This window comes from Lygodium microphyllum, chromosome 12 (assembly GCF_053477565.2).
Source record: "Lygodium microphyllum isolate KBCC chromosome 12, Lygodium_microphyllum_v1.1.10, whole genome shotgun sequence".
Classification (NCBI taxonomy): domain Eukaryota; kingdom Viridiplantae; phylum Streptophyta; class Polypodiopsida; order Schizaeales; family Lygodiaceae; genus Lygodium; species Lygodium microphyllum.
Window position 1 is genome coordinate 125,274,766 of NC_141146.1, and position 27,352 is coordinate 125,302,117.

Genomic DNA, 27,352 nt, shown 5'->3' on the forward strand with positions numbered 1-27,352 from the left:
GGATTTGCTTTCCCTTTTTCTTACATCCAGGTTTCAGCTTGTTTTCCATTGTGTTCAACATTGTCTTCCTTGTCTATTTGTGTCTATGCATTATTTACCTTACAAGGTCTCTTGGGCAAGTGAGCGATTCCCCTATGATGACATTTTTCAAGTGGCACCTATGCTGCATTAGCATTGTCATAGTCCTTGCATTTGCATTATTTTTACATAATTTGGGAGCTTGGAAGGATGTGAACCCTCAATGGGCAGTCTTCAAAGTGAAAACCTGTGCATTGTCACACTCTTCCTTTTACCTTCTCAAGCAAAGACTCATGGGCACATTGATTGCAGTGATCCCAAACATGCCATCAATGGTTATGCAACATTTACTCTTGGGGAGACATGGTTCCATTCATTATAGCTTTACACATGTATATGTGAGCCAAATCTGAGGTTTAAACAAGGGAAAGAAATTATGCACATGGGATGCTCCACCATCTTTGTAATTAGGGTAGGCCCTAGGCCAGTCCTTCATGGGCTCCAGCCTACTTGGTCCGATGTCTTGGTTTCTTTGGATTGGACATGTTGGCTGACTTAAAAGAAGATATCCACCATCATTGCAATCATGGAAGGCCCTTAGGTAGTTCATTCGGAGACTTGTGGTCCAATGCCTTGGTCTCTTTGGCAGCACCTTTGGGTCAAGCGCAAGGCCTACTTCTCTCCCTTAAGTTGCTGTTTTGGGTCTGGACAGGTTGTTAAGTTATCTTAGAATTATTCTAGAAGTTAATTTAAAATTAAGGGCTAATATCTTTTGGCTTTTGTATAGCCCCAGAACATTCTCTAGATAAAACTTACTCAAAATATGAAACTTAAGAGTTTTGCTCAAAAAGTACTATAGGAGGGAATTATGGGGCAGACCACTCTTTCATTGTTGCCACTGTACCCATTTCATAAAGTCAGGAAATTCATTTTATACCTGGGTGTTTCATAAACGTATGAAATGCCTATTTAAACTTTCATGAAAAGCCCTTCCCTAAAAAATGTGTTTGAACTTGTGTTATAAACATTTGACATGTCAACATGGATTATCACTAATCATAGGGAATAATCTCAGGGATTTTGTTTGAGTTCTTGTCCATCTTTGCCTCTTCTGCATTTAGATTTCATGTTGGTTATCTTTATGGATATAGTGCTAGTCGATTAGTGTAGTCGATTATGCACTATTTGACTTAGAATGCCACTTTTCTTTATGTTGTATCTTATCTATACTTTGTGTATATTGTATAGTGTGTGGAAGAAGAAGAAAAATCAGCAAGAAAACGTTTTGGCCTCCATCTCTCTTCTTGTGTTCTTGAGTGAGCTTCCTCTTGTGTATACAGTGTGTGCTTAGCATAGCATTTCCTTGAGTATGGCTTTATCTCTTTGCAAAAATTTGCTTATGGACCTCTCCTTTAGTATTCTTGAATATGTATTGCAGTTATGGTTGGTTTCCAGGCAAGCCCACCCATTTCCTTTCTAAACAAATTGTATTTGTGGAATTTGTGTAAAATTTACAAGGTGGATATTGTGTTGTGCAGCTGCTTCCCCACATATATATTCCATGTTTATTGAGGAGATTTTCCACCATTGTTCACTATTTTACACTTTGACTTGTGAGTTTAGCATGTGCGCCTTAGAGATAGACAGGGGCTTTGGTATATAAAGCTGCTACAAATAAACACTTGTTTGAAACCCTTTACAGAAATCAGATGGTTTTTTATATTTAAATAGCATGGAGGGCAGGATAGATAAATAGATGGGGGGTTCTTGGGGCTGCGGGGGCGACACAGTAATAGATAAGGAGGTTGAAGGATGGCCAAGGGGAGGGCCAGAGGGAGGGGGCACATCTCATAAACTGTACTCTATCCATCAATTCGAGCATTTATAATCTAGTGCAGGTATTGAGCAATTGATCTTACTTTTTACAAAAAATGTTAAGTCTTCACCATTGAGAGCATCATTGTTTTGAGCAAGATCAGTGTTTACTATATGGGAACTGTTCTGCAGGAATGAATGCCATTTGATCACTGTGGAAAGTGATCTGGATGTTGATAAACTTGGGAGAGTTGATGCGCTTGCAAATAATGTTGGAAAGGAAGAAGGGCGACTTTTAGCAGCATATTGGAGACTCAAGGCCATTGCTACATCAAGCTCCAGTTTTGCATCATGGTGGTGGCGGCTTTTCAGCTTTGCTTTGTCAGCAGCCTCAGCGGCTCCTTTGTTTTTTAATGGTCCTTTTTCTGAGAGTTCATGTAACTTTTCATGTATATATAATAAAAACTTTTCTCAAATGGAGATCAATATTTGTATATGTGCAAGCTAGTTGGAAAGTTGGTCAGTTTTGTTTGTATTGAATGCAGCCATGCTTATATAGTCTCTGGCTGGTGGCAGGTAACTTGTGGGATGCATGCTTTTCTCTTATTCTGGGTCTCATAGTTGGTGCACTGGATAAAGCTGCCCAAAGTTCAGCAATTTTGGCCAATCTTATTGGGTTTACAGCAGCTTTAGTAGTCTCCTTCTTGGCACGTGTGATTTCGTTTCACTTGAGTTCACTCAGGATCTGTTTCTCTAACATTGCATTGTCATCATTAGTGCAACTTCTTCCAGGTATCTCTTCTATTGATTGAGGCTTCTTGAGTTGATTCACTTACTAACTGACCATTTATTCTTAGTTAATTTTGGCAGTACAAGATAGATAATGCTGTATACCTTTATCAACATAGGGTCCATGCAGTGAGTTTGTCTTTTGGCAAGACTGATAGGGGCTCATGGGTTGGTGTCTAATTGTACTATGAGCTCTCTTTAGAGCAGTGACTTTCTAACACAAGATATGGGATCTTCCACACCATAGATGCCCCAACTTAGCATTGACTTCCTCCAGATAGCTAGCAAAGGTAGGTGAGAAGGAATGTTGTGTAATGAATGAAGTTGATAGGAGAGAGGAGAAGAGTTAAAGAGAGAGAAAGAGAACAAGAAGAGAAAGGAAGACTAGAAGAGGAGAGAGAAAGATAGAAAAGAGGAGAGAAGGAAGGAGGAAGTTATGGAAGCTGGAGATGAAGGTGAAGAGTATGTTCTTGATAATAAGTGGTTGTCCTAATTTGGGACTCTTACACCTTATATACCTCGGTTAGTGTGACTAGGTGTCTAAATCTTAGTTGGTGTGTATCCCGCTTGTTACAATCCATCCCCACCTTGAAGGTTTTTGCCCTAAAAAACAAGAAGTAGAGGGGAGTGATGGGTGGGCTAAGGGAAGGTTGCAGAGTGCTACTCTGAGCCCTTTTACAATGAAAATTGGGTGGGTAAAGACTATGGATAGCATGCTGTTCAAGATCGGCCTGCTGAAGTAAACAGGTCATAACTTTTGATAGGCTGTTTCAAATAGGATGTACCACATGTTGAAATAGAGCTTATGACGAGTACTTTTAGCCTATGTAGGATGCACATGTTTGGGATTTGGATAGGTACAAAATTGTTCTAAAACAATGTGCAGTTTGCAGGCAGAGGGTGGTCAAATGGGGTATGACCGGCTAGTCTTTAGGCCGTGGGGCTTCTTGGAGATAGGGGAATTCATTGACAATGGTTGTCGGGCACCAAGAGGTTTCTTCTAGGGGTAGGTCTTGCCATTTGATGAGGTATTCTTTAATGGATTGAGATTGTAAGTGCTTATCTCATTGCCTAATGATTGCCTCAGGGATATATTGAGTGATGCCTTCTTCATCTATGGGGGGAAGTTTTTTCACATAGTCCACTGAGGAGCCCATGAAGGGTTTCAGCTGACTGACATGAAATACATTGTGGATTTTGGTGGTAGGGAGAAGTTCTAAGTGGTAGGCTAAGTCACCAACTCTCTTCAGAATCCGGTATGGGCCATAGAAGCGGTAGGCCAACTTGTTATTGCTGTCCTCGTTAAGTGTCGGGTAATGGGACTTAGGCACTTTCAAAAGGGTCAATTGCCCTTCTTGGAATTCCAAATGTCTTCTTTGCTCATCAACATAGAGTTTCATGTGTGTTTGGGCTTTTTGAAGGTTCACTTTCCATTGTTGAAGTAAGGCTTGTATGCGATCCAACTCGGCTTGACTTTGAGGGTTGATCTTATTATTAAATAAGACTATGGGGAGGAGAACCTTATATCCATATAAGGTCTCAAAAGGGAAAACTCCAATGTTAAAGTGTGTGGAGTTATTATATGCAAACTCAGCCAAGTGGAGCCACGTATCCCATCTGTATTGTACATTGTGGCTAAAGTGCCTCAAATATGTCTCAAGCCATTTGTTCACTCTTTCAGTTTGGCCATCAATCTGAAGTTGCTCATAAACTCTATCAAAAGTTGCTCATAAACTTTGCTTCCCGATCATGTACTATGACTTGTGGTAAGCCATGCAACTTGAAGACATTTTCCATAAACCGAGTGGCCACCTAAGAGGCAGTGTATTGGGTCTTAGTGGGGATAAAGTGGGTAGCTTTGGTGAGGCGATCAACTACCATATAGATATTGTACCATTCTTTCTTGGTTGTGGGAAGGCCGGTGATAAAGTCCATTGTGATGTGAGTCCATTTCCCTTCAAGGATAGCGAGAAGCTGCAAGAGGCCAGTGGGCTTGAGAGTACTGTCCTTGTTTTGTTGGTATGAAACACATTTGGTTACAAAGTCCTTAACATCGCTCCATAAGCTTTTCCAATGAAAGCTCTTGGCAATACTGTCATATGTTTTGAAAACATCCAAGTGATCAGTAGTGGAGCAAGAATGTATCTTTTCCATGATCTTCTGCGTGAAGGGGGAAGTATGTGGGATGACAATCTTGCCATGGGACCAAATAAGGCCATGCTTGAGTTGATATTGGGAATTTTCAGCCATGATCTCATGTTGTAATGTTTGGAATATGTAGCTGAAGTGATCATCTAACAAGTAAGCCTCTTGAAGCTCTTCAACCCAATCATTGTGTAATTTAGAGATAGAGGATACTCTTTATGCCCACATTCGAGAGAGTGAATCAGTCACAATATTATCCTTGCCCCGAGTGTGCGAAATGTCAAAGTCATAGTTTTGTAAGGTTGCCACCCATTGCCCTTGCTTAGGAGTCAAAGTGGACTGAGTCAAGAACTACTGGAAGACTCGGTGGTCGCTTTTTACTTTGAAGCGACTACCATACAAGTAGTGGTGCCATTTCTTGATGGCATGGAGAATGGCCAACATCTCTTGATCATATACATTCATTTGCATCTCCTTCTTATCAAGCTTGCGGCTCTCAAATGCAATCACACCATGCTCTTGCAACAATACTGCACCAATACCCCTGTCACTAGCATCACAATGAATGGTAAACGGCTTAGAGAAGTCAAGGCAAACAAGGATGGGGGCGGAAGTAAGCACGTCCTTTAACTGTTTGAAGCTATGATCAGCAGTGGCATTCCAAAAGAATGACTCTTTTTTTAAGCAATCAGCCAAAGGTGTTGCAACGGTGGCATAGTGCTTAATGAAGCGTCTATAGAATGAAGAGAGACCAAGGAAGCCATGCAAAGAAGTGGTAGTGGAAGAAGTGGGCTAGTCTCTAACACATTGCACTTTCTTTGGGTCAGTCTGTATGCAATTTTTGCTCACAATGTGTCCCAAGTATTCCACAGGTGTAAGGTGCATTTGCTCTCCTTAGGAAAGAGTCGATTCTCTCTCAATATATCAAACATCCTTCTAACACGTGTCAAGTGCTCCTTGGATGACTTGCTATAAATGAGGATGTTATCAAAGAAAACAAGCACAAACTTGAATAGAAAGGGTTGTAGGATTTTGTTCATGAGGCTTTGAAATGTGGCGGGGCCGTAAGTCAACCCAAAAGGTATCACTAGAAAATGATAAAGTCCACGATTAGTCCTCATCTCTCTCTCTCATACAAATTTGATGGTAGCCAGAGTGTAGGTCAATCTTAGTGAAAAAGCATGCCTCTTTTAACTCATCCAGTAAATTGTCAATCCATGGAATGGGGTAGCGGTTCTTCACTATGATTTTGTTCAAGTCTCTGTAGTCAATCCACATGCGAAAGGAGCCATTTTTCTTCTTGACTAACAGGACATGGGATGTATAAGGGGAATTCCATCTCCAACAACTCCTTGACTTGCTTTGCAACCTCTTCACGCTCACACTTGGAGAGTCTATAAGGGGGTTTGTTTACTGGCTTGGAATGGGGCTCTAAATCAAGTGGGTGGTCCACTTGTCTCTTAGGAGGAAGGACTGTAGGCATTTGAAATAGGTCACTATATTTCTCAAGTAATGTTTGCAAGGCTGAAGCATTTGATACTGCAGAGGGCTGACTTGAATTGTCCTCATTCAATTACAAAACAAAGATTTGTGAGCATTTCTTAAACTTCCTTTTAAGTTGCTTTGTTGTAATGAGCTGAAAATCAGCATGATCTTGAACTCCCTCTAGGTGGATGGACTGTCCATGCATCATAAACTCCATGTAGAGTTGAGAGAAGTCCATAGCAATTTTCCCCAATTGTTTTAGCCAATCACAGTCCAAGACAACATCAATGGGGCCTATATCTAGGGCAATTAGATCAACTAGTGCCATATAATTTTCAGACAAGCATAAAGGAACCGCGGGACATACATGTGCGTTGATTTCTTCTTCTCCATTTGCTCTTTAATATTCAAGGAGTGGTATAATGCCATAGGGATACATTTCAACCGATCAGTGGTTGATTTATTGACAAAACAGTGAGTGCTACCACTGTTCACAAGGATGAATACATGCTTTCCATGGATGCTTTCTTGAATGTGAAGGGTGTTAGGGCTTCGGGAACCCGTCCAAGCATCCAAGGAGATAGAGCAAAGGGAAGTGGTAGGTGGGTGGGATGTCAGATTAAGTATCCATGATGGATCACCGCCTGGGTCGAAGGGAAATCCATTCTTCGGGTCATAGAACTGCTCGTGATCAACATCCTCCGTAGGCTTAGCTTGGTCAGTGGGTAGGTCATCCTCATCATTGTGCCGATCTTCCATGACATACATGCTATGGACTTTGATCTTAGTTGTCTTATAGGGGCATTTGGAGGCATGATCAGCAGTGTACTTATCTCCGCATTTAAAACATAGCTCCTTTTCCATCCGTTCCTTCACAACATCCGGAGAAATGAAGCGTTGGCTACTGGATCCATGGGAAGGTGATGCAATGGACTATTTATTTTCAGTATTAGACTCAAATGCTGTTCCAAAAGTGCCCGTTTTTCTTTCAGCATGGAAGAAGGGATAAGTGGGGGACTTTGGGGTTGTCATTAGGCATAGAAGTGCCTCGGAAACCACCTCTATATGGGGCTAATCGTGAAGGGATGCGGGGCTGTTCAAAACCTTGCTGAAAATGTTCATTTTTATGATACTTTCTTGCATATCTCTCAGCTAGTTCAATTGCATCAAACAATGTGGTAGGTTCTTAGGCCATGACATCTGTCGGTAGGCTTGGTTCCAACCCATAGATATACTTGTGCAATTTAGTATCATTGTTAATGCTCTCCACATATATTGTTAAGTTCATGAACCGATTTGTGTACTCACGTATAGTGAGGTTATGTTGGTTAAGAGTGTACCATCGTCTTGTCAACCGCTCTTTTTCCACAAGAGACACAAAAACTTGGACCATATGCATTTTAAAATCTTCCTAGTCAATGAATTGATGATTCTCTTGATTGATATAGCGCCATTGTGGGCAAATCCTTCTAAGTGCCCAAGCCTTTATCATACTAGATGGATGCCACTTATGGACTGTGATGGACTTGAATCACAACATTACGTCCTTTTTTCTATGTCAGATGGTGAGGGGGATTGCCCATTGTACTTTGTGAGGATGATCTTGTCACGCAATTCATTAGGGCCATGCTGCCCTTGAAACCCTTGTTGCCCATGCATCCCGTGGTGGCCATACATGCCCTGTTGTCCATACATTCCATGTGGTGGATTTATCCTGTGTTGTCCATCATAGCTAGGCCGTCCATGATTGCCATGCTGGCCATTGGTACCATATTATCCATGATGGGGCTGATTCATATAGGGTATATAGGGGCTTCTAGGGAGAGTGGGGGAATTTCGACCAAGGGTGGGGGAGGGCATCAGTGGAATGTTGGTTACATGGTTGACGGGGGAATTCAACAAGGGCTCATCTTATGCATGAGAGGGTTCACCAATCTCATAGGTAGAAGGGGAAATTCCTTTAGCACCAAGTATACCCTGTGGACCATGCAATGGCTCTTGATGTGAAAGATGTCTAGACTCATGTCTAGAGTCATTGATCTTCTCTTGGACTGAAGCGGTAGCTAATTGAGCAACAAGAGTAGTGAGTTGTTCCAAGGTCTTCTAAGTCCTTGAGTTTGAGAGGGCCATGTGCTTGATGGCTTCATCAAACTTGAACATCATTTGGCGGTGGTTGGTGACCATGTCATTATGCCGTTCCATGTGATGAAGCTCATGCTATGGCTCTTGATGTGGAGGATGTCTAGACTCATGTCTAGAGTCATTGATCTTCTCTTGGACTGAAGCAGTAGCTAATTGAGCAACAAGAGTAGTGAGTTGTTCCAAGGTCTTCTAAGTCCTTGAGTTTGAGAGGGCCATGTGCTTGATGGCTTCTTCAAACTTGAACATCATTTGGCGGTGGTTGGTGACCATGTCATTATGCCGTTCCATGTGATGAAGCTCATGCTGACATAGGGTGTGATTGAGTAGAGTGTACGGGTCCGTTTCGGGCATTTCCTCCTATACATCACCATGGTAATCTTGTGCCCAGCTCGGTTCCTCATTCATGGAGGTCTCAGAGTCTCTAATCTCCCTCTAGAGGTCCTCTTGGGCCTTGCTTTTGCCCTTCTGGCCAGTCATCTGGATGTAGTCCACAGGACCTGCTGTCAATAAATGGGGCGTAACTTTTTGTAGGAACCTCCGATTGATGAGATTTTTGGCTTAGGCTGGAGGTGACAAAGTCCTCTTTGAGATGAGCTATTAACCTTTGTAACAAAAAATGATCAGAATTTTCTGCAATGGAATTATTGTGCTTGTCCTGGAGCAGGGTCTGTACCTTGTCTACAATGACCCTAGAGCATAAAAATGGGCATAATTTCCAAACCATAGCTCCGATTGAGGAGATTTTTGATTCAAACCGGAGGGGACAAAGCCCTCTTCGAGGTGAGCTATAGGATTCACTTCCAAATTCAAAACAAAAATATTTGCAATAGGATCTTCGTGATTGTCCTGTAGGACTGTGACAAAAAATATTGCTTGGCTCTTATTGCAAAAGCCTATATGGATGGAGCATAGTTAGAGAGGCCTGATCAGCAACATAAATAGCATCTTGAGCATACTGAGCATTATCCCAAGCATCATTGCATACCCATTTTCTCTGCCATCAATGCACAAGTAAATTCACTATTACATATCTCTTGTGACTGCATGCACTTCAAGTGTCATATATGGGTGCCATTAGCATTGAGAAGGTGTCCAAGGGAAATCATTGCATCAGGGAAAGTGGAGATCATGAGTACCTGCATCTGTAGACAAGTATCGGGCTCCGGATCATCGGGAGGTGGGCAAAGTTTCACCCGGGCCGGGTTGTGTATCCCTTCAGGGTCTTAAGTGGTAAGGGAGGGTCACCTCTTTTTTGTCTTACCATCTCACTTGGCATTGGCTTTTTTTCTCAATTGGAGTTTACGTGGTAGACATTTTTATTAAGCAATCAGCATGAGATGCATTGGAAAGGAGACATTGGGTCTTTTCATGGGATGCAAGGACAAGGGTCGGGGTAGGGGTTACCTTGGTAGTCTAGTGACTTAGTGGCTGTTACTTACCCAATTTACAATGGCTATTATTCACTTTGAGACTCATCCAAGGTCACAAGACAAAATGGGGGTTAATGTTAGCCAATACAATGAATTTTCAGGATTAGATATGATGCATGCATGCAAAGGGGATTGAGCTACTGAGCCTATGCAATCTTTAATCTCTCCAACAAGGGATTAAGCTCAGCAAGTGGCTAAATTTGAGAGATTAAGATTAGATTGACATACCTTTGTAATGCTTGGGGAGACCGTTGAATCATAGCTCATCATGATGCCCATTTGCTCAGTCAATCAAGCCCAGTTGGTTGGGGCATTCCCATGGAAGAAGACTCAACATCCAAATTCTCCCAATGATGATGATGATGGCTCCCGTGCTTGAGCTTCAAAGAAGGAAAGCTTCAAGTGAAGCTTTCATGGCTGCCCACAAAGCTCCTATGCATGTTGAGCTCCATGTCTTCAATCCGGTAGGGAAGGGGCGAAAGGGGTTGAAAGATCTCTTGAGGGTTGAGCTCCAGAGGTTGTGGGTTGGATCAAGAGCTTGGACTGAGGAGTAATGGCTGCCCATAGGCAATGTACAATGGGGGATTTAATGAGGGGTTCTATGTTGGAGGGGAAGGGGGTTAAATCTTGTTGAAGAGGGTTCAGCCCTTGCCCATAGGCAGTGTACAATAGGGGATTTAATCAGGGGTTCAATGTTGGAGGAGAAGGGGGTCAAATCGTGTTGAAGAGGGTTCGTGGCCCTTGCCCCAGGAGGCCAAGAGTGCCAAGGAGAAGGCCAAGAGCAGGAGCAGGAGGCAGGAGGAGGCCAGGGGCAGCAGCGCAAATCGCGTCGCAAATTGTGGGCTGTTGTCTGCTTCCTTCGGCATGGATTCCTTGGCCACCCAAGTGTTCAAACTGTAGTTGGAGATGGTGGGGATTAGCCTCTAGGGTTGGTTGATGGTTTGGAGATGGTTGGAGCAAGCTTAGAGAGGTTGTGTTGGTTGGCAGCCATGGTAGCTTGTAGGAAGGAGAGAAGAGGAGGGCTGAGGCGAAAAGTAACTGGGATTTTTGCCCTCTTCCAACTCTTGGAACTCCAAACTTGGCTTGGGACCCCTAAAATTTGCATGAAAAGAAGTGGTGATCTGCTATTTTAACCATTTTATCTCCAAATATGTCGGAGTCTCTAGCCATAGCTCTTGTTTGCTCCAAAAAGCTGAGGTTAACTGCAGTCCTTTTTGTTGTACTTGTACCTATAAGCTGAGTAACTAGGATTTTTGGGATTTGAAAAGAAAGAAAGGGGAAAGGAGAAAATGACCAAAGCTTGAAGCTTTGATACCACTTGTAATGAATGAAGCTGATAGGAGAGAGGAGAAGAGTAGAAGAGAAAGAAAGAGAACAAGAAGAAGAGAAAGGAAGACTAGAAGAGGAGAGAGAAGGACAGAAAAGAGGAGAGAAGGAAGGAGGAAGCCATGGAAGTTGGAGATGAAGGTGAAGAGTATGTTCTTGATAATAACTGGTTGCCCTAATTTGGGACTCTTACACCTTATATACCCCGGTTAGTGTGACTGGGTGTCTAAACCCTAGTTGGTGTGTATCTTGCTTGATACATGTTAATACTCATAGATGGCAACTTGGATGGGCTTACATGGGTTGGAGATCAACCGGCTCGCGCCCTTTGACTATAGTTTGGACTCTCCTACACTCCCCCTCAGTGGATTTGAGCTGAATTCAATCATTGGGGCCAATGTCTTAAGAGTTGAGATAGATAGGACTTGGATATAGTCGCCTCTCCCTCTAGGATCAAAGATGGAGTCTATTGGAACCACTTCCTTTACCTCTTTGAGGATGGATTTATTGTTCAACCATAGTATATGGATATTGATAGATGACTTCGGGAAGATAGAGAGAAAACGATGAAAAAATCCTGAGTACGAGTGATTCTTCTCCTCCCAACCACGCCTAGATAAGTGCTGGCACCTCTCACCCGTATTCCTTTGCCAGCCGTCCACTTTTCTGGAGTCCTACTATTCTTGGACTCTCTTACTCTCTAGGCTCCCCTTAACCTCGTTCGGGCGCCCAAGAGCCCGGACGGTCATTCTCGTGCATGTTCCCCTAGATTTACCTTAATGTCACATTAAATGTCACTTTTAATGACACATTCCATATTTATGACCTTAACGTGACATTAAATATCACTTTTAGTGTCACATTAATGTCACATTTCCTTCCCCTTAAGAATCGGTTTCGTCCTCGAAAACGATACTTGGAAGGTCTAACTGTAAATCGGGAAACCTTTTCTTTAAAGTACTTACTCGCTCCCATGTTGAGCTTTCTTCTAAACAATCTTTCCACTTAACCAAACATTCTTGATAAATAGTATTCCTTGTTCGTCGATTACGAACATTTAATATTTTTTCTGGTTCATGTGGATTAGATTGGTCATAGAATAGCTCCTCAATAGCATCATTTAAGATTAGATTATCCAAATCACCCAGCTTCTTCCTTAATTTACTTACATGAAAAACTGGATGTATTTTACTACCAACAGGTAGTTGGAGCTTGTAAGCCAATTCTCCCACCCTTTTAAGTATTATGAAAGGACCACAATACCTTGGTGAAAGCTTTGGACATTGTTCCTTTTTCATAGTTTTAGTTTGTTCAGGCACCTTAAGATAGACCAATTCTTCTTCTTCAAAGGAGATGTCTCTTCGGTGAGGATCTGCATATGCTCTAGCTCGATTTTGAGCTTTTTTAATATTTTCTTGAGCAAATTTTAACATACTATTCATATCCTCCAAAAAGTCTTTAGCTGCCTGAACCTTTTCCTTATGCAGTCCTACTGCAAAAGGAGCTCTGGGCTGAAACCCATACATTAACATAAATGGACTATATCCAGTGGAAGAGTGCTTGGCACTGTTATATGCAAACTCTGCTATCGATAAATACTCTTCCTAATTAGTTTGCCTTTTACTTACATATGCCCTAAGCATATCTTCAAGAATTTGGTTAACCCTTTCAGTTTGCCCATCTGTTTGCGGATGATCCGCTGTACTCATGCTAAGTTTAGTATCCAATTTCCTAAATACCGCACGCCAAAAATGGCTATAAAATTTTCTATCCCGATCAGAAACTATATTTGCCGGAAGGCCATACAATCGGTATATGTTCTCTACGAACAATCTAGCCAATTCTGGTGTTTTAAGATCAGTTGAAGTTGAAATGAACCTAGCCATTTTGGTTAACCTATCCACAATCACCCACACAGAGTCGTGCCCCCTCTGTGTTCTAGGTAAAGCAACAATAAAGTCCATGGAGATACTCTCCCATTTTCCCGAAGGAATTTCTAATGGATGGAGAAGTCCTCCCATTTTTAATCTTTCAGCTTTATTAACCTGGCATTTATTACATTTGACCACATAGTCAAGGATGTCCTTATTTATTCCAGGCCAATAGAACTGCCTTTTAATAAGACTATAAGTCTTATTAACTCCTGGATGTCCCGCACTCGGGGTATCATGACACTCAAAGAGTATCTGGCGCCTTATTTCTGTATCTTTCGGGACACATACCCTACCCTTGTAGAGTAAATAACCATTATTAATGATAAAATTCTTCCACTTGAATCCAGTTTGAGCAACCCCTGATGCTCCATTTCCTTGTTGAACATCCTCAGCTATTCCTTCCTCAGTAGAAGCACTTTCATTTGGATCCCCTTTTTTTATTGCTTCCCATATGTTGGAATATGCCGGATCAACTTGGCATTTCCCTTTTAAAGATTCAAGCAAATTGGAAGTGAACTGAGTAAAACTTAATTCATTAATGATGGGTATTCTGTTGAGTGTATCAGCTACTATATTATATTTTCCTTTTCTATATCTTATCTCATAGTCGAACTCTTGGAGGAGTTTGGCCCATCTGGCTTTACGCCCGTGTAAATCCGGTTGATCATTAAGCTACTTAATGCTTTCATGATCCGATAAAATAAAAAATTTGGCACCATACAAATAGTGCCTCCATTTCTTCATTGCATGTACTATTGCATACAGCTCCCTCTCATAAACAGAATAATTCTGTTTTGCACGATCTAATTTCTTGCTTTCAAAAGCAACTGGTCGACCTTCTTATAATAAGACCGCGCCTATTGCCTTATCACTGGCATCAGCTTCAACCACAAATGGTTTATTGGGATCCACTATTAATAATACTGGAGCTGTAGCAATAGCTACCTTAAGTTTTTGAAAACTTTCATTTTGGTCTGTTACCCAATTAAAACTTTTTCCTTTCCCTTTAAGTTGGTCTGCCATTGGAACAGCTATTTTGGCATAATCTCGAATGAATCTACGATAAAATCCAGATAAACCTAGGAAGATCTGCAGCTCTTCCAGGTTCCTTGGAGGTGGCCATTCAATAATTGCCCTTACTTTTTCTAGATCCATGTTGATTCTCTCTTTCGAGATAATATGCCCAAAATATTTGACCTCTTATGCAAAGAATTCACATTTAGTTTTCTTCGCATAAAGGGAATGTGTTCTTAACAGTTGGAATACTAATTGTAAGTGTTCCAAATGTTTTTCTCTTGATTTACTAAAGATCAAGATATCATCCAAAAAGACTACTACAAAATGTCCTAGATAGGGCCGTAAAACACTATTCATCAGCTTCATAAAGGTAGCTGGTGCATTAGTGAGGCGAAAAGGCATCACCAAAAAATCATAATGCCCGTATCTAGTACGAAATGCCGTCTTGGAAACATCCTGTGCATTAATTCTTATTTGGTGATAGCCTGATCTTAAATCTATTTTTGTGAAGAATTTTGCCCCTTGCAATTGATCAAAAAGATCTTCCATTTTGGGAATAGGAAATTTATTCTTCACCGTTATTTTATTAAGTGCTCTATAGTCAATACAAAGTCGCATAGAACCATCTTTTTTCTTTACCAATAAAATTGGTGAAGCCCAAGGTGAATTACTGGGTTGAATAAACCCTTTATCCAGGTAATTCTTAATTTGTCTTTCAACTTCTTGATGCTGTGTTTTACTTAACCTATACGGTGGTTTTGAAATTGGGTGTGTATCCTTATTTATATCAATTGGGTGATTTATATCACCCCTATCTGGTGGAAGGCCACTTCGTAAATCAGAAGGAAACACATCTTTAAAATCATCTAACAAACTATTCAATTCATTATTAACATTCAACTCACAAACATAAGAAAATTGTTGCTTTATATTACAGAAAGTAAAAGTATTCTGTATAGGAAGAGACCATAGCATATATACCTCACAAACTTCCTTCTTTATCAGCTTCTGAACTTCAGTAGAACACAGCAAAGGATTATCAGATACTTCATGTTCACCTTGAATAACAAAAGTCTTACCATCCCTTTCAAATTCCAGTGTATTATGGTGATAACTACGTTTTAAGGATGGTTCCAATCCCCATAGCCACTCCCTCCCTAGAGCAATATCAGCTCTTTCCATGTTCATTATTTGGAAATCGAGTTTGTCTTTATATTCTTGAATCTCAATTTCCAAATTGGATACCATTGTATCCCATATTTTATTGTCTTGGCCTTGCATGATACGAACAACATATTGATGCCCACTCTTTTGTTGGGGAAGTTTCAATTTTTTGACAAGTGTATAATTTATAAAATTATGTGTGGCAGAGTCATCAATCATGACTCTAACCTTTTTTCCAGCTATCAATCCATGTACTCTAAGTAAATCATGTGGCCCAAAAGTAGGCTGCCACATAGAAGTTGACATACAACACCTATGTTGTACATCCATGTGCAAGACCTCTAAAGATTTGTACTTTTTATGGCCCTTTAATTCTAAGGTCTGCACTACATGGATTTGTTTTTCTTTTCCCTTGTCCTTGTCCTTATCCTTTCCTTTGTCTTCCCCCTTTTTCTTTTGAGGACAATTCCAAGCAGCATGGTTAGGGGATAGGCAATTGAAACACAACTTTTCTTTTTTGGCCTTATCAAAGTCATCAGGACTTAACTTTGGCCTTATATATGGTTTCTTTTCAAAAGGTTGTTTTTTACTCTTAAAAAATGGCATTTTCCTTTTAAATTTGCCCATAAATTTTGAGGTTTCCAATTCCTTAGACTTGGGCTCCGTATCAGTGAGACTAGTGAGTGTACCTGGACGCATACTATCTTTATGAATTAATGCAAATTTAATTGCCTCTTCCAGCGTCTTAGGTAAACTCCGTTTTACTTCCTTTTTATAGGCTTTATCTAGTCTCCTAATGAGTCCTCTTGTTTTTTGGAATTCATCTATTCCTTCCAGTTTGAGGATTATCTCACGATATTCCTCCAGATATGTCAGCAGGGGTCTTCCCTTTTGTCTGACATAATCCCAATCTTCCCAATTTCTTTCCATTTCATTTTCAGGAAGAAATTCTTTCAAAAAGACAGATTCAAATTGAGCCCAGGTTTCAGGTATTTTATTCGCCTCCTTTAAAGTTCGCCACCACTTATATGCTTTGGGCCCCAAAGTTAAACTAGCCTCCAGTGCTTGGAGATGTGGTGGGGTATTTTTTAATTTATGTAAATCTTCCCATTTTTGGAGGAAATTAAAGATTGTGTCTTTATTCCTATCTTTTTCCTCCCCGTAAAATTGAGGTGGTTTCATATCCTTTAGAACTGGATTATCCCTCAATTTATGATAAGGTTGGGATTCCTTAGAATCTCGCATAGTCACATCTAAATCTTTCGATGAAGATGGGACATCCGAGGTTTCTATCTTATTTTTATCTCTTTCCAACAATAAAGTTAATTGAGATTTTATTTCAGTGAGTGTTTGAGTTAAAAATTCCATTTGAACCCCCTGAGCTTGCACACGAGCAGTAAGATCACCAAATTGCTCTCGTGTAGCAAATTTTTTTTCCCATTGTTCTTCTTGTATTTCTGGTTCATGGGGATCTACCATAGGTTGGTCCCCAGAACTAGAGGTTTCCATTACCCTTTCTTTCCCTTTTTCTGCCATTAATACACTGGAATTGGAAAGCAAAGATAAGAAATTTGCATACAAAATAAAGTACTTCCCTGATTTTAATGGCAGACAGTGGTTGCTGGTTTGGAAAGAAATCCGAAGAGTAAGGAACAAATTTTATCGCCCGAAGAAAGTCGGTCACGCAGAAAATGGAGCTTCTTTGCAGAACGACTAGTATTCAGCCCCCTTCTTTAATAATCACGCTGGTCATCAATGTCACTTTCCTGAATTTGCTTCCTGCTGAACCTGTACTTGTGATATAAATACAGTCGAGGCTGAAAAGAAGAAGTCCGAACACGCAGTCGACTGATCAAACACGTATCAGAAAAGAACTTCAACTTCAGTCCATGAAAAGGAGAAGAATGCGTGTTTTGATTGGTGTGTTCATGGAGGGCATTCACAAACAAGCGCAGCCAGGATTCGGTGGGCTCACGATCAGCTTACGCGTTTTTTTTAAAACAGGCGAAAAAGTGGCTGCCCTTTGATACGTTACGTGACCAATTTTACACGTCACGTTAAGTTTTTTTGTGATGTGTCACGTAGCGTTTGACTAGCAGCTCATGGTCCGTCGATTGGCGATTAAATAAATGGCGGGGCACTCGACGTTTGACCAACAGCTTTACGGGTCCGTCGCTGCCCGTCGACTGTCGACTGAATAGATCGCGGGCACTTCTAGCTTTACAGGTCCATCGCTGCCCTTTCGATGAAGATCTCCAGGAATCCTCACGGCTCTGATATCAATGATAGATGACTTCGGGAAGACAGAGAGAAAACGATGAAAAAATCCTGAGCACGAGTGATTCTTCTCCTCCCAACCACGCCTAGATAAGTGCTGGCGCCTCTCACCCGTATTCCTTTGCTAGCCGTCCACTTTTCCGGAGTCCCACTATTCTTGGACTCTCTTACTCTCTAGGCTCCCCTTAACCTTGTTCGGGCGCCCAAGAGCCCGGACGGTCATTCTCGTGCATGTTCCCCTAGATTTACCTTAATGTCACATTAAATGTCACTTTTAATGTCACATTCCATATTTATGACCTTAACGTGACATTAAATATCACTTTTAATGTCACATTAATGTCACAGATATGCACCTCTCTCACGGTATGCAGGCTGCTATTGGGCAGATGTACACCTCCTCGCATCAGTTGAGGATAAAGACAGGTAGATGAATAGATATTCTAGTAGAAGATAGGATATGCAAGCTTTGTGACAGAGAGCTTGAGACAAAGGAACACTACATATGCAAATGTATAGTGTAGTATTACATATAGGAGAAGATATCATTTCCTCTTTTATGAGGGCTTTGGACCCCTCTAGTCTGTCATGAAATATGAGAACCAAAGATATCTAGGGCTTTTCCTCTTGGAGCTTCAAAGCCACCGCACAACATTGCTACGAGATAGGAGACCAGTTCGCCTAGAGGGTGCAAGATAGAGAGCAATGAAAAATTTCTTCCATAGATTAGACCCCATACAAGTTTTGTGGATACAGCTTCATCTCACTAAACTGGACCTACCCCACGTCTTGGAGTCACACTAGATAGGGCCATTGCATTTTGTCGAGCACGACGACCTTAGGCCATTGCACTTTGTTGAGCATGGAAACCTCAACCACTTGCTTGACGACTGAGGGGTCCACACCATAGTCAAATTAGAGCTATCAATGCGAGACACAGGAGACTCACCGCTTGAGTCATTAGCAGAGCAACCTTGGATCACATCATAGTTGGGATTACATGTTGACCTCGAGACATAGAGAGGAGTTATTATAGCTAGATATTTTATACATACAGTTTTTAGACATTGAGATCTTTAGATTTTAGATGTTAGCCTATACTCCGATGGATTTTTCTTTCACTTTCATGATGAGATGACATTGAACATAGATATACTTTGATTTTGTCTTAGGCCACATTGACCTTTTGTAGACGTAACTATATCTTTCTTTCTTTCTTTCTATGAGTTCTTTTATGCTTTTGGAAAGGAACTTTTCTACTTCTTTCTACCCTTAGGTAGATCATGAGATGGAGAGCATGAGAAAGACCATGACAACCATACTAAAGCATATTTACAAAAACCTTTAAAATGCTTGGGAGGAGTCATGCTACAGATCAAAACTTTGCAAGCTTCTTTGAAGTAGATCATTGTCAAGGTTGTACATTGAGAATGTGTAAGCAATGTCTATGTTGTGCATCAAATTAATCGTCATATGGATTTAGTTTACAAGACATGCCAAGTAGGAGATTTTGAAGGCTCAATAGAAGCATGCAATACTTTGGAGAACTAGGGATATTGTGCAAGCTTTTGTGAAGAGTACCCCTTTTGAGGCTATATATTGGAAACTTGCAAGTGATCCCTAATGAATTTATGACTACTAGTGACAATGGATCAAGAATTTGCCATTGGATTAGGTATGGAATGTCCTTTATAAGCACCTTGTACAACGTAGTATGCTTAACAATTAGTTTAAGGAAATTGAAAGGAAAAATAGTTGAAGCTGAAGATAGTGATTATTCAGATATGATTACAGCCATTAACACACACAAAAGATGTAGATAAACTAAGGTTTTGGACATGGGCAAGCCCCTTCCAAAGGAATGCATTTCTACTCAAGCCAAGTCTCTTAGGGCTGAGTTTAGTTGTAATCTATTTGATGGTGAGGGGAAATATTACTCTTTCTCATAGATGATGTTTAAATGCACATAATTACTGTCTAACAAATGAGAGAGTTCCTTACAAATTGGGAAGTAGTAGAGAAACAAAATTAGCCTTCCCTTCATAGTTGGTTAGTACATTGAACATGGGCATGGCTTCATTCAACATCTCAGAGTGGAAGAAGAGAAGTACAAGATTGAAAAGAGGTGCCAAAAGTGAATTTTTAGGTCAGCTGTTTTGAAAAACAAGAGGGTGAGAAGAGAGAATTTGAGAGATTGGATGACCGAAGATGGTGCTGGGAATGGCTGTGAGCAACTTTGATGTTATATTTCGTTTTTGTACAAAAGGTTACAAGAGGGAGACAACTCTTTTTGAAGGGAAATGTGTACTCAAATAAATGCAAATAGGAAAAATAGAAGAGCACTAGGCAAGAGTCTAGATTTGCCCATATGTCAAGAAGTGGGACAAGTGGAGGGACACTTGAAAGCTCGAATGACAAGTCTCTTAACACTCCTCCCTTTAAGGCTTTTTTTCTTCGCCAATTTTTTAGAGAGAGTAGTTTTAGGCCAAATCAAGGCTCCTAAAGGTCCTGGAGTGAGACTGCATGACATGAAGGTGGCGAGATTCTTTGGCAAGACATTATGAGCAAGGCAACGACCTTTCTACTTTCGGCAAAGTTCTAGATTGCATAAGAGAAAGATGGAAGACTTTTAAAAAACAATTGTAGTCGATTGTAGAACATTATGGATCATGTGGACTTTCAAACAAATAGAGATGTCCACAAGAAGTTTGATGTTGACAACACGATTCCATAGAAGGATAAGTAGAAGGCGGTTCAACATACCGGTGTACTATGGTGGCTGTAGTCATTGTTGTCAATAGAGAAGTTGGAAGTTCTATGCATAAATAGCAATGTGTTAGGGCGCCCTCTTGAATATACCCAAGGCTATCAAACATGCCATTAGTAGCAATGCCTCCCAATATGCACATCACATGAATATCATTGCTTAGCATAGGTGCTTCATCATGCAAATGCCTTGAGGGGCATGTACTCGTAGAATGCTATCATATGTTTTGTTAACATGGGATCTTATTGCAGTGGTAAAAGTAGGAGTTAAAAGAGCACCTTCACGGCTGATATGACTTGTTTTAACATGTCAAATTTCACCACTTGATTGAACTTCATGTAACACGTGCTTAAATCTTAGGGTCTTTGGGTCCTCACTGTTGGTATTGAGCCTATGATGGGCCCTTGGTTAGCTCCCCTAATCACCTCTGTCAATGGAGAGCCCGCAATGCTGTGACCAATGTTGAGTTAATGCAAGGGTTGCACAGTTATAGCATTTTTCCCTTGCATCTGAGCGTTGGAGTCATCTCATTGGCCACTATGTGGCATGGGAATGCACTTGCTGTATCAATCTAGATTTTGAGCTTCAGGAGTTTTCCATTAAGGAAGGGGAAGATCTAAAAGTCAAGTTGGTTGAACATCGGCAGTTACTTGTCGAGTTTGTTACTATTGGCTTCTGGAGGCAAGACGGGTCACGTTCTTCTTGAACAAGTTGTACGACAAATACTTCCATTTTATCCAATACATTATCTCACTTTCTAGATTGTCGACCTTCTACGAGTTTGAGTGTCAGTTCTTGCTTTAGGCTGCATGATCAGGTTCACAAGAAGTCCTCCACACACATCCATTTAGAGGGGCAAGGGTTGGTTGCCTCTTCTTCGGGAGGGAAAACTAACAGTGGCAAGAACTTGCAAGATGCGAAGGCAAGCTAACAAACTAAGGATGACACCCCTTCTTCCAATGGAACCAAAGAAACATGACCCCTTTGTTAGCAAATTCCTAAGAAAAATAGGTTTTGCACACATTGTCAGAGATTGGGCCATGTGGACAAGGAATGTCGTACTAAGGCCCAAGGTTTTCTACCCCGAAAACCACAGTAGATTGTTGAGACTCCCTCCACTCTCGCTGGCCAGTCCAATGGGGCTACATCTCTTGTGTTGCAACATCTGCTGCATTTATCTTGGTGGCTACTGGACATGTAGCACACAGACAGCCTCAATAGCCTATATTCTTTACTACTCTTGAAGGCTTAGCTGATTGGTTTGCTAGTGGCTCACCTATTGCACTTTATGCATCCATTCCTAGGGCATTCATTGCACCTTCTAGGACCACTTCTCCACCTCGCCGTACACGATGGTGGCCACACACTTAGCCTTTCCCTTTTCAGACTTCTGTTGCATACTTACATATTTATTGCATTGCACTTAGCTTTGCTTTCCTTTATTTTTAGTTTTGTTTTTTGAAGCATCTCACTATTTATCTCTATGCTTGTGGATTTTGATCTCTTTTGCAAGGTTTGGTTTTTTACTACATGGCTCACATGTAGGTTTACACCAGTTCTTCCTGAGTTGGATACAGGAGCTAAGCGTCATTCCTTTCATGGTTCCATCTAGTAGGACTCAAGAGTTTTGCTTTTCTACCAGCATGGAGGCTTTCCCTCCCGCGGTGGATCATGCAACATCTCTCTTGATGTTATTATGGCGGTGTTTTCTATTCTTGCTCTTCCAGTAGGGATGCTTCTTTATCTTCATCCACATGGTTCTTGGTACCACACAAAGACCGACATCATCAGGCTTCTCTTCCTTCTTTAGCATCATCATCTAGGTTGAGAGGGGGACTTTTATCCTTCTTGGTATTATATAGGTTTCGGCACTTGTCTTTGATATTGGTTTTTCCTCCCCCCCCCCCCCCCCCCACTACTAGGGGGCTTGGGCAAGTGAACAATTTTTCTATGAGGAACACTATCCAAGTGGCACTTGTTACATGAGCATTCTTCAAATGTAGTATACTATGCATCCCATTGTGCAGAGCACCATTGGACGGATCCTAAGTTGTTTTCATTGGCAGATTACACCACCCTTCTTCACATGAAACTTCATCACCTTTCCCTCGTCATCGACATCCTCGAGTGGATGGGTAAGCTTGTATTGTTTTGTGATGTGTTGGGTGTACCATCCCTACTCCTGTCTTTTGGATCATTGTTACTTAATCAGCCGCTACTCATAACATGAACTTTCAACTCAAAGGAAAAAACAAATAAAAACGAAAGTTCAATGTGGTTCCATTTGCCTTTGTAGGGCTAGTAGGCCATTGGGCAGCTGACAAGCACCCTTTGTCCGTTGCCTTGTTCTCTTTGGGGTAACTACTTGGACTCCCTTGGTAAGATAACCCTTGCCTTTGTAGCCTTGGTAGGCAATTGGGCACCCTTTGTTTGATGCCCAGGCCGTTTTGGGGGGCAAACATTGCCGGCCTTCCCTTTTAGACTCACAATTTTGAGCTTGAGGGGGTGTTGAGCTAAAACAAGCTTTACAATTGGTTTGTATATTTCAACAATCCCGAAACATGCTTCATCAATGAAAAATGCAAGTGGTAGGCAATTCGAGAGAGTCTCAATGGTCCCCTCAAAGCCCTAATTTTTGGGCCACCTTTCAACATCTATAAACAGATAGGCTGCCCATCATTCAGCCTCATTCTTTTTGTGCAGATTTCAGCCATCAGCCTTCACCCATGTGGCGGTCTACCCTTCGTGATTGTTGCTACTCCTTTCACAGCTCCACCTATGCTTGGCGCCTTCTTCCATAGCTGTCGCCCACTATTTGGCGCCCTCCCTCTTGTTGTGTTTGGTTCATTAGCCATCACAAGCTCACAGACTGCTCTCTCCTGCTTGTGTTTGACACCATTAGCTAGGCGCTAGTTGGTAACAGTTCCGAGCTCCAGGCAACTTGTTGTTGTTAGCGTTGGCCCCTCCCTTCACCAAGTGGCAACTGATGCCCATCTACATCCTCTTGGAAGCTCCTACATTGCTGCATTTGCAGCTTTCTACTGTCGTCTTCCTCAAGCACCATTTTGGTATTTGCCTCAGTCTCTTGACTCTTTGGTGATCAACATTTGGTGTTTTTCTCACCTTCCATCACTCTGATTAGTGGTCACAACACTTGGGATCCATCTTTGGTGGACATCACTCTCTGACACTCCATTGCTTTGCGCTTGGGCATTCTATACACTCTGACATTTGTTTACAACATTCATTCACTTTAGAGTTTCTAGTCTTTGTGTTTGTCTCTGGGTGTGAGTTTTGTGTTTGTGTTTTGCGTTTAGGGTTTGAGTTTTGCTTGTCATTATCTGAGTCTTTGTGTTTTAGTCGCGGTCGTACATTTTGTGTTTCTTCAATGCAAACCCTAGCATATTTTCACACAAGTTGCACATGATTACAAGTAGATTGTGCATGTAAATTTCGCACACAGATAGGCTGCAATGGGCACATAGAAGGCAATAGTTCAAGAGTAGCAAAGACAAGATACGCAGTCCGTCAAATCTGGAGCAGCAATAGCTACAAGACTCAATGGTGGCTGATGCAATGGCTCATAAGCTGAGCTTAAAGAAGTATATGCCTCTACACAGAGATAAAGATTTTTCTCAAATCTTAGCTAGAGATTTTAATGCCTAGAGAGCCAGCCAGCAGGCCTCATTATGTGATAGTATTTTATTGAGGAATGTTTTCTTAGTAAACACATTATGCAGCAAGATCATCTGACAGACTTCTGTTCATTATTACCTTACACTCTGTTGAGTGCATACCATGGCCTCACATTGTCCACAGCCTCCATATTTATGTGTGTTTTAAAGATTGCAAATCAAGTGGTTTTAAGTAATAGGTTAATGTACAAAGCATGCAACTACTTACAATATTGTACAATATGATTCCGGATCGAGTTCTAAGTAAGGAAACCTCAGAATGTTTGAAACTTACACTGCTAAGTAATGATAACCATCATTTGCCTGATTGCCTTTGCAGTTGAGTCTTGATTAATGTGATATGGCTTGCTTAGGAAAGGAACTGTCATACTCTTTCTACGACTGCTGAAAAGCCTCTTGGAAAGTGTATGAATTAAAGATAAAGGAAGCATAGATCACAATGAGGTTTTTGTTGCAGGGATGATGTTGACATTAGGTGTAAGTGACATGGTTGCTCGATCTCATGTCACTGGTACCTCATGCATAATGTGCGGCCTGTTTTCAGCTTTGCAAATTGGGTTTGGTTTGTCAATTGGCGAGCGCCTTGTGTGGTGGGCAGCTCAAGAAGAGACTCCCACTCCTGAAACTTGCGAAGGTTCAGGCTTATCATTGTGGTGGAACGTCATATGGTGAGAGTTCTTGTTGTAAGGTTTCTTTCATTCATCCACACAACTTTGAAAATTTTCTCAGCATGCCTCTGTCTACAAAAGGTTCTCAGCATATACGGTGAGCTCAAATATCTTGCTCAATTCCAGACCAAGGCAATGGCCAGGAATGGGTCTAGCATCTGGAGTTGGCTATATTGTCTCCATCCTAACTGGGCAGAAGCTTGGTTCAAATGGATCATCTGTACTTGCAGCATTTGCTGTAGGGATAACAGGTAAGAATTCTGTGTTTGTTAAGCTCTTGATTATGGAGTATTTAAATTCATACTGATGATTCAAATTTTCTTTGTATGCTTAGGGACATCTTACTCTTACTTTACTGGGGACCTTCCACTGGTGATGATTCTCTCTGGGGTTTTGCTATTAGTTCCTGGAGGCCTTGGAGTTCAAGGCATTACAGCAATGCTTCAAGATGATGTCCCCTCAGGAATGGGATTTGTATTTAAGATGTTAGTAGTTGGGTTATCAATCACTATCGGGTTACTCATGGCAAAGATAGTCCTGCCAGCAGCATTATTTGGGCATGGCAAGCGGTCTGCAAATGACAAAACTACCCTTGCTGCTGAGTTTGAGGAAGAAGATATGGCAATTTAGGAGTGCAAGAACTTTAAGAGCTCGAACCCATTGTGCTTCCAAAGTGAACATGAGTACTTAGGTAAGAGTAAGGATGTCTATTGTGGTTTTGAAAGGAGATTCACACTTCAACCTCTCTGCAAACTTTTCAGCAAGACAGTTTTTGATGCCCTTTTTAAAAAAAGAATGCAGTCGGTATTATGTTAACTAAAAAGTAAGAATTTGCAACATTATTGTAAAATGCATTGGAACACAAGCCTAACTAACAGCCTACCTTGGCTACCTATTTACAACACACCTTACATACCCAAACCTTAGGACTAAGTTTCCAATTGCTGCCAACCAGTCTAGGTAAATATTAAATGTATCATCACACTAGCCTCTTAAACTAATATCCTTCAATCTTCCATGCAAAGGGCTATCACAAATGATTAGCAATAGTAAAAATCAATTTGCCCTTTTATATGACTAAAGATATGGCACAAATTGATCCTTGGGTTCTTTATGCAGGCAAAATCAAATGGAAATAGGCTTATATCTCATATCAATTATAAATTCTCAATGCATTGTTGCTACTTTGAGTATAGGTAAGGAAGTAAATGTGCAAGAAGAACCATAAAAAGGAAAAGAGGCATTGAAAGCATAGTGACAGGAAACAGTCGGAACAGGCCCTTGACACGAAGCCGGCGTTTCGAATTGGTGGAACATTCCTTGTTATGGTTGAGGTCAAAGTGGTGGTTGTGGCCGAAGTTATGATCCACAATAAAATAAGGAAGGGCAAGCCAAAAAGGGCAAGTTGCTTGTTTTAACTAACAATAGAATTTTTATGACGGCAAAGAATGCTAGCATTATGGTGAGAAATGTCACATTTGTAATAATTACTTCAAAAAGAAGACTTAAATTAGAAATGAAAAAAGCAACAAGGTAATTATGTATCCACTACTAGAAACAATGATGACAAAAGTGAATAGCTATTTGATATGTATCAATTTACGAAATAGTATGATTGAGAATGGTCCAATTGAGAATAATGTATGGTATGTAGACTTGCAAAAGGAGGTTGCATAGATTTTAGAAGATTGAGAAGACAAGCAAACACAAGTAGGATTAGCTTACTCCAATTCTTTTACAATTTCTTATTTGAGCAAGGCTACAAGTATAGGTTCTATCATTATGTTGGATTGAGATGAAATTTAGTGGGTATAAAGAGGGTGCTAAGTTATGTAGATAGGCCCATAGGGCCTTTCCATTGTTTTTTTGGCCATTTGTGCACTTACAAGGTTTTTGTAGGGCATGTTTGTAGAATTGTAGGTTTCAACTAGTTTTCCAAATTATGTAGGTTTTGCAACATTGTTGGGTTTTATAGAATATGGGAATTATAATTTACATTATTTATTTACATGAATTCATGATTAAATTGTGTTTGGAATCTTTGTGTGTTTAAAGAACTCACATTAAAAAGGATGATTGTATTGAGGTATATAATTGGGTGAGAATAGCTAACATCAACATAGACAAGTTGGATAAATGCAACTACTAACCCTCAAAATTTAGGATGAGTGTTTTGATAAGTAAAGGCTATGTGAGTGGAGATGAGAAAGAGTTGATGCTTCTTGAAGATGCAATAAAAAAATAACAAAAAGCAAGAAATGACTAGAATGAGAAAGGCCAAAATGTTACATTTGTATTTGCAAATGTATTTAATAGGATGATTGGACACATACAAGGCCTAACCATTGCAAAGAAAGTGTGGGACACATTGAATAAGTTGTACAATACTAGTACAATTGTGTGCAATATTCAACTCAAGAATGAGTTGAGTAGCATATAGAAAACCAATTTGTGAGTAACTGACTATATGCCAAAAGTTAATAAAATTGCTAACACATTAGGCTCTATTGGTGTATCTGTTGAAGACAATGGATTTTATGTCTATTGTGTTGAATGAGCTGAATGATGAGAACCATATAGATTAGGCTCTATTGCTACATTTGTTGAAGTTGATAATTTGATCTCTCTAATGTTGAATGTATTGGATGATGAGAGTTGGAAGTGTTTTGCTAGCTCCATT

General features: G+C 40.7%; 1 protein-coding gene across 1 annotated transcript in view; it reads left to right on the top strand.

The window, feature by feature from the left end:
* LOC148028227 (pheromone-regulated membrane protein 10-like) overlaps window positions 1-26,286 on the top strand; it is a 36,320-nt gene extending 10,034 nt beyond the window's left edge. The window contains exons 3-8 of the mRNA XM_087690004.1: window positions 2,026-2,282; window positions 2,410-2,625; window positions 24,462-24,672; window positions 24,754-24,923; window positions 25,007-25,363; window positions 25,792-26,286. Coding sequence (XP_087546130.1) covers window positions 2,026-2,282; window positions 2,410-2,625; window positions 24,462-24,672; window positions 24,754-24,923; window positions 25,007-25,302 — 1,150 coding nt within the window. The 3' untranslated portion in view covers window positions 25,303-25,363; window positions 25,792-26,286. The remainder of the gene's footprint in view (window positions 1-2,025; window positions 2,283-2,409; window positions 2,626-24,461; window positions 24,673-24,753; window positions 24,924-25,006; window positions 25,364-25,791) is intronic.
* The last annotated feature ends 1,066 nt before the right edge of the window (window positions 26,287-27,352 follow it).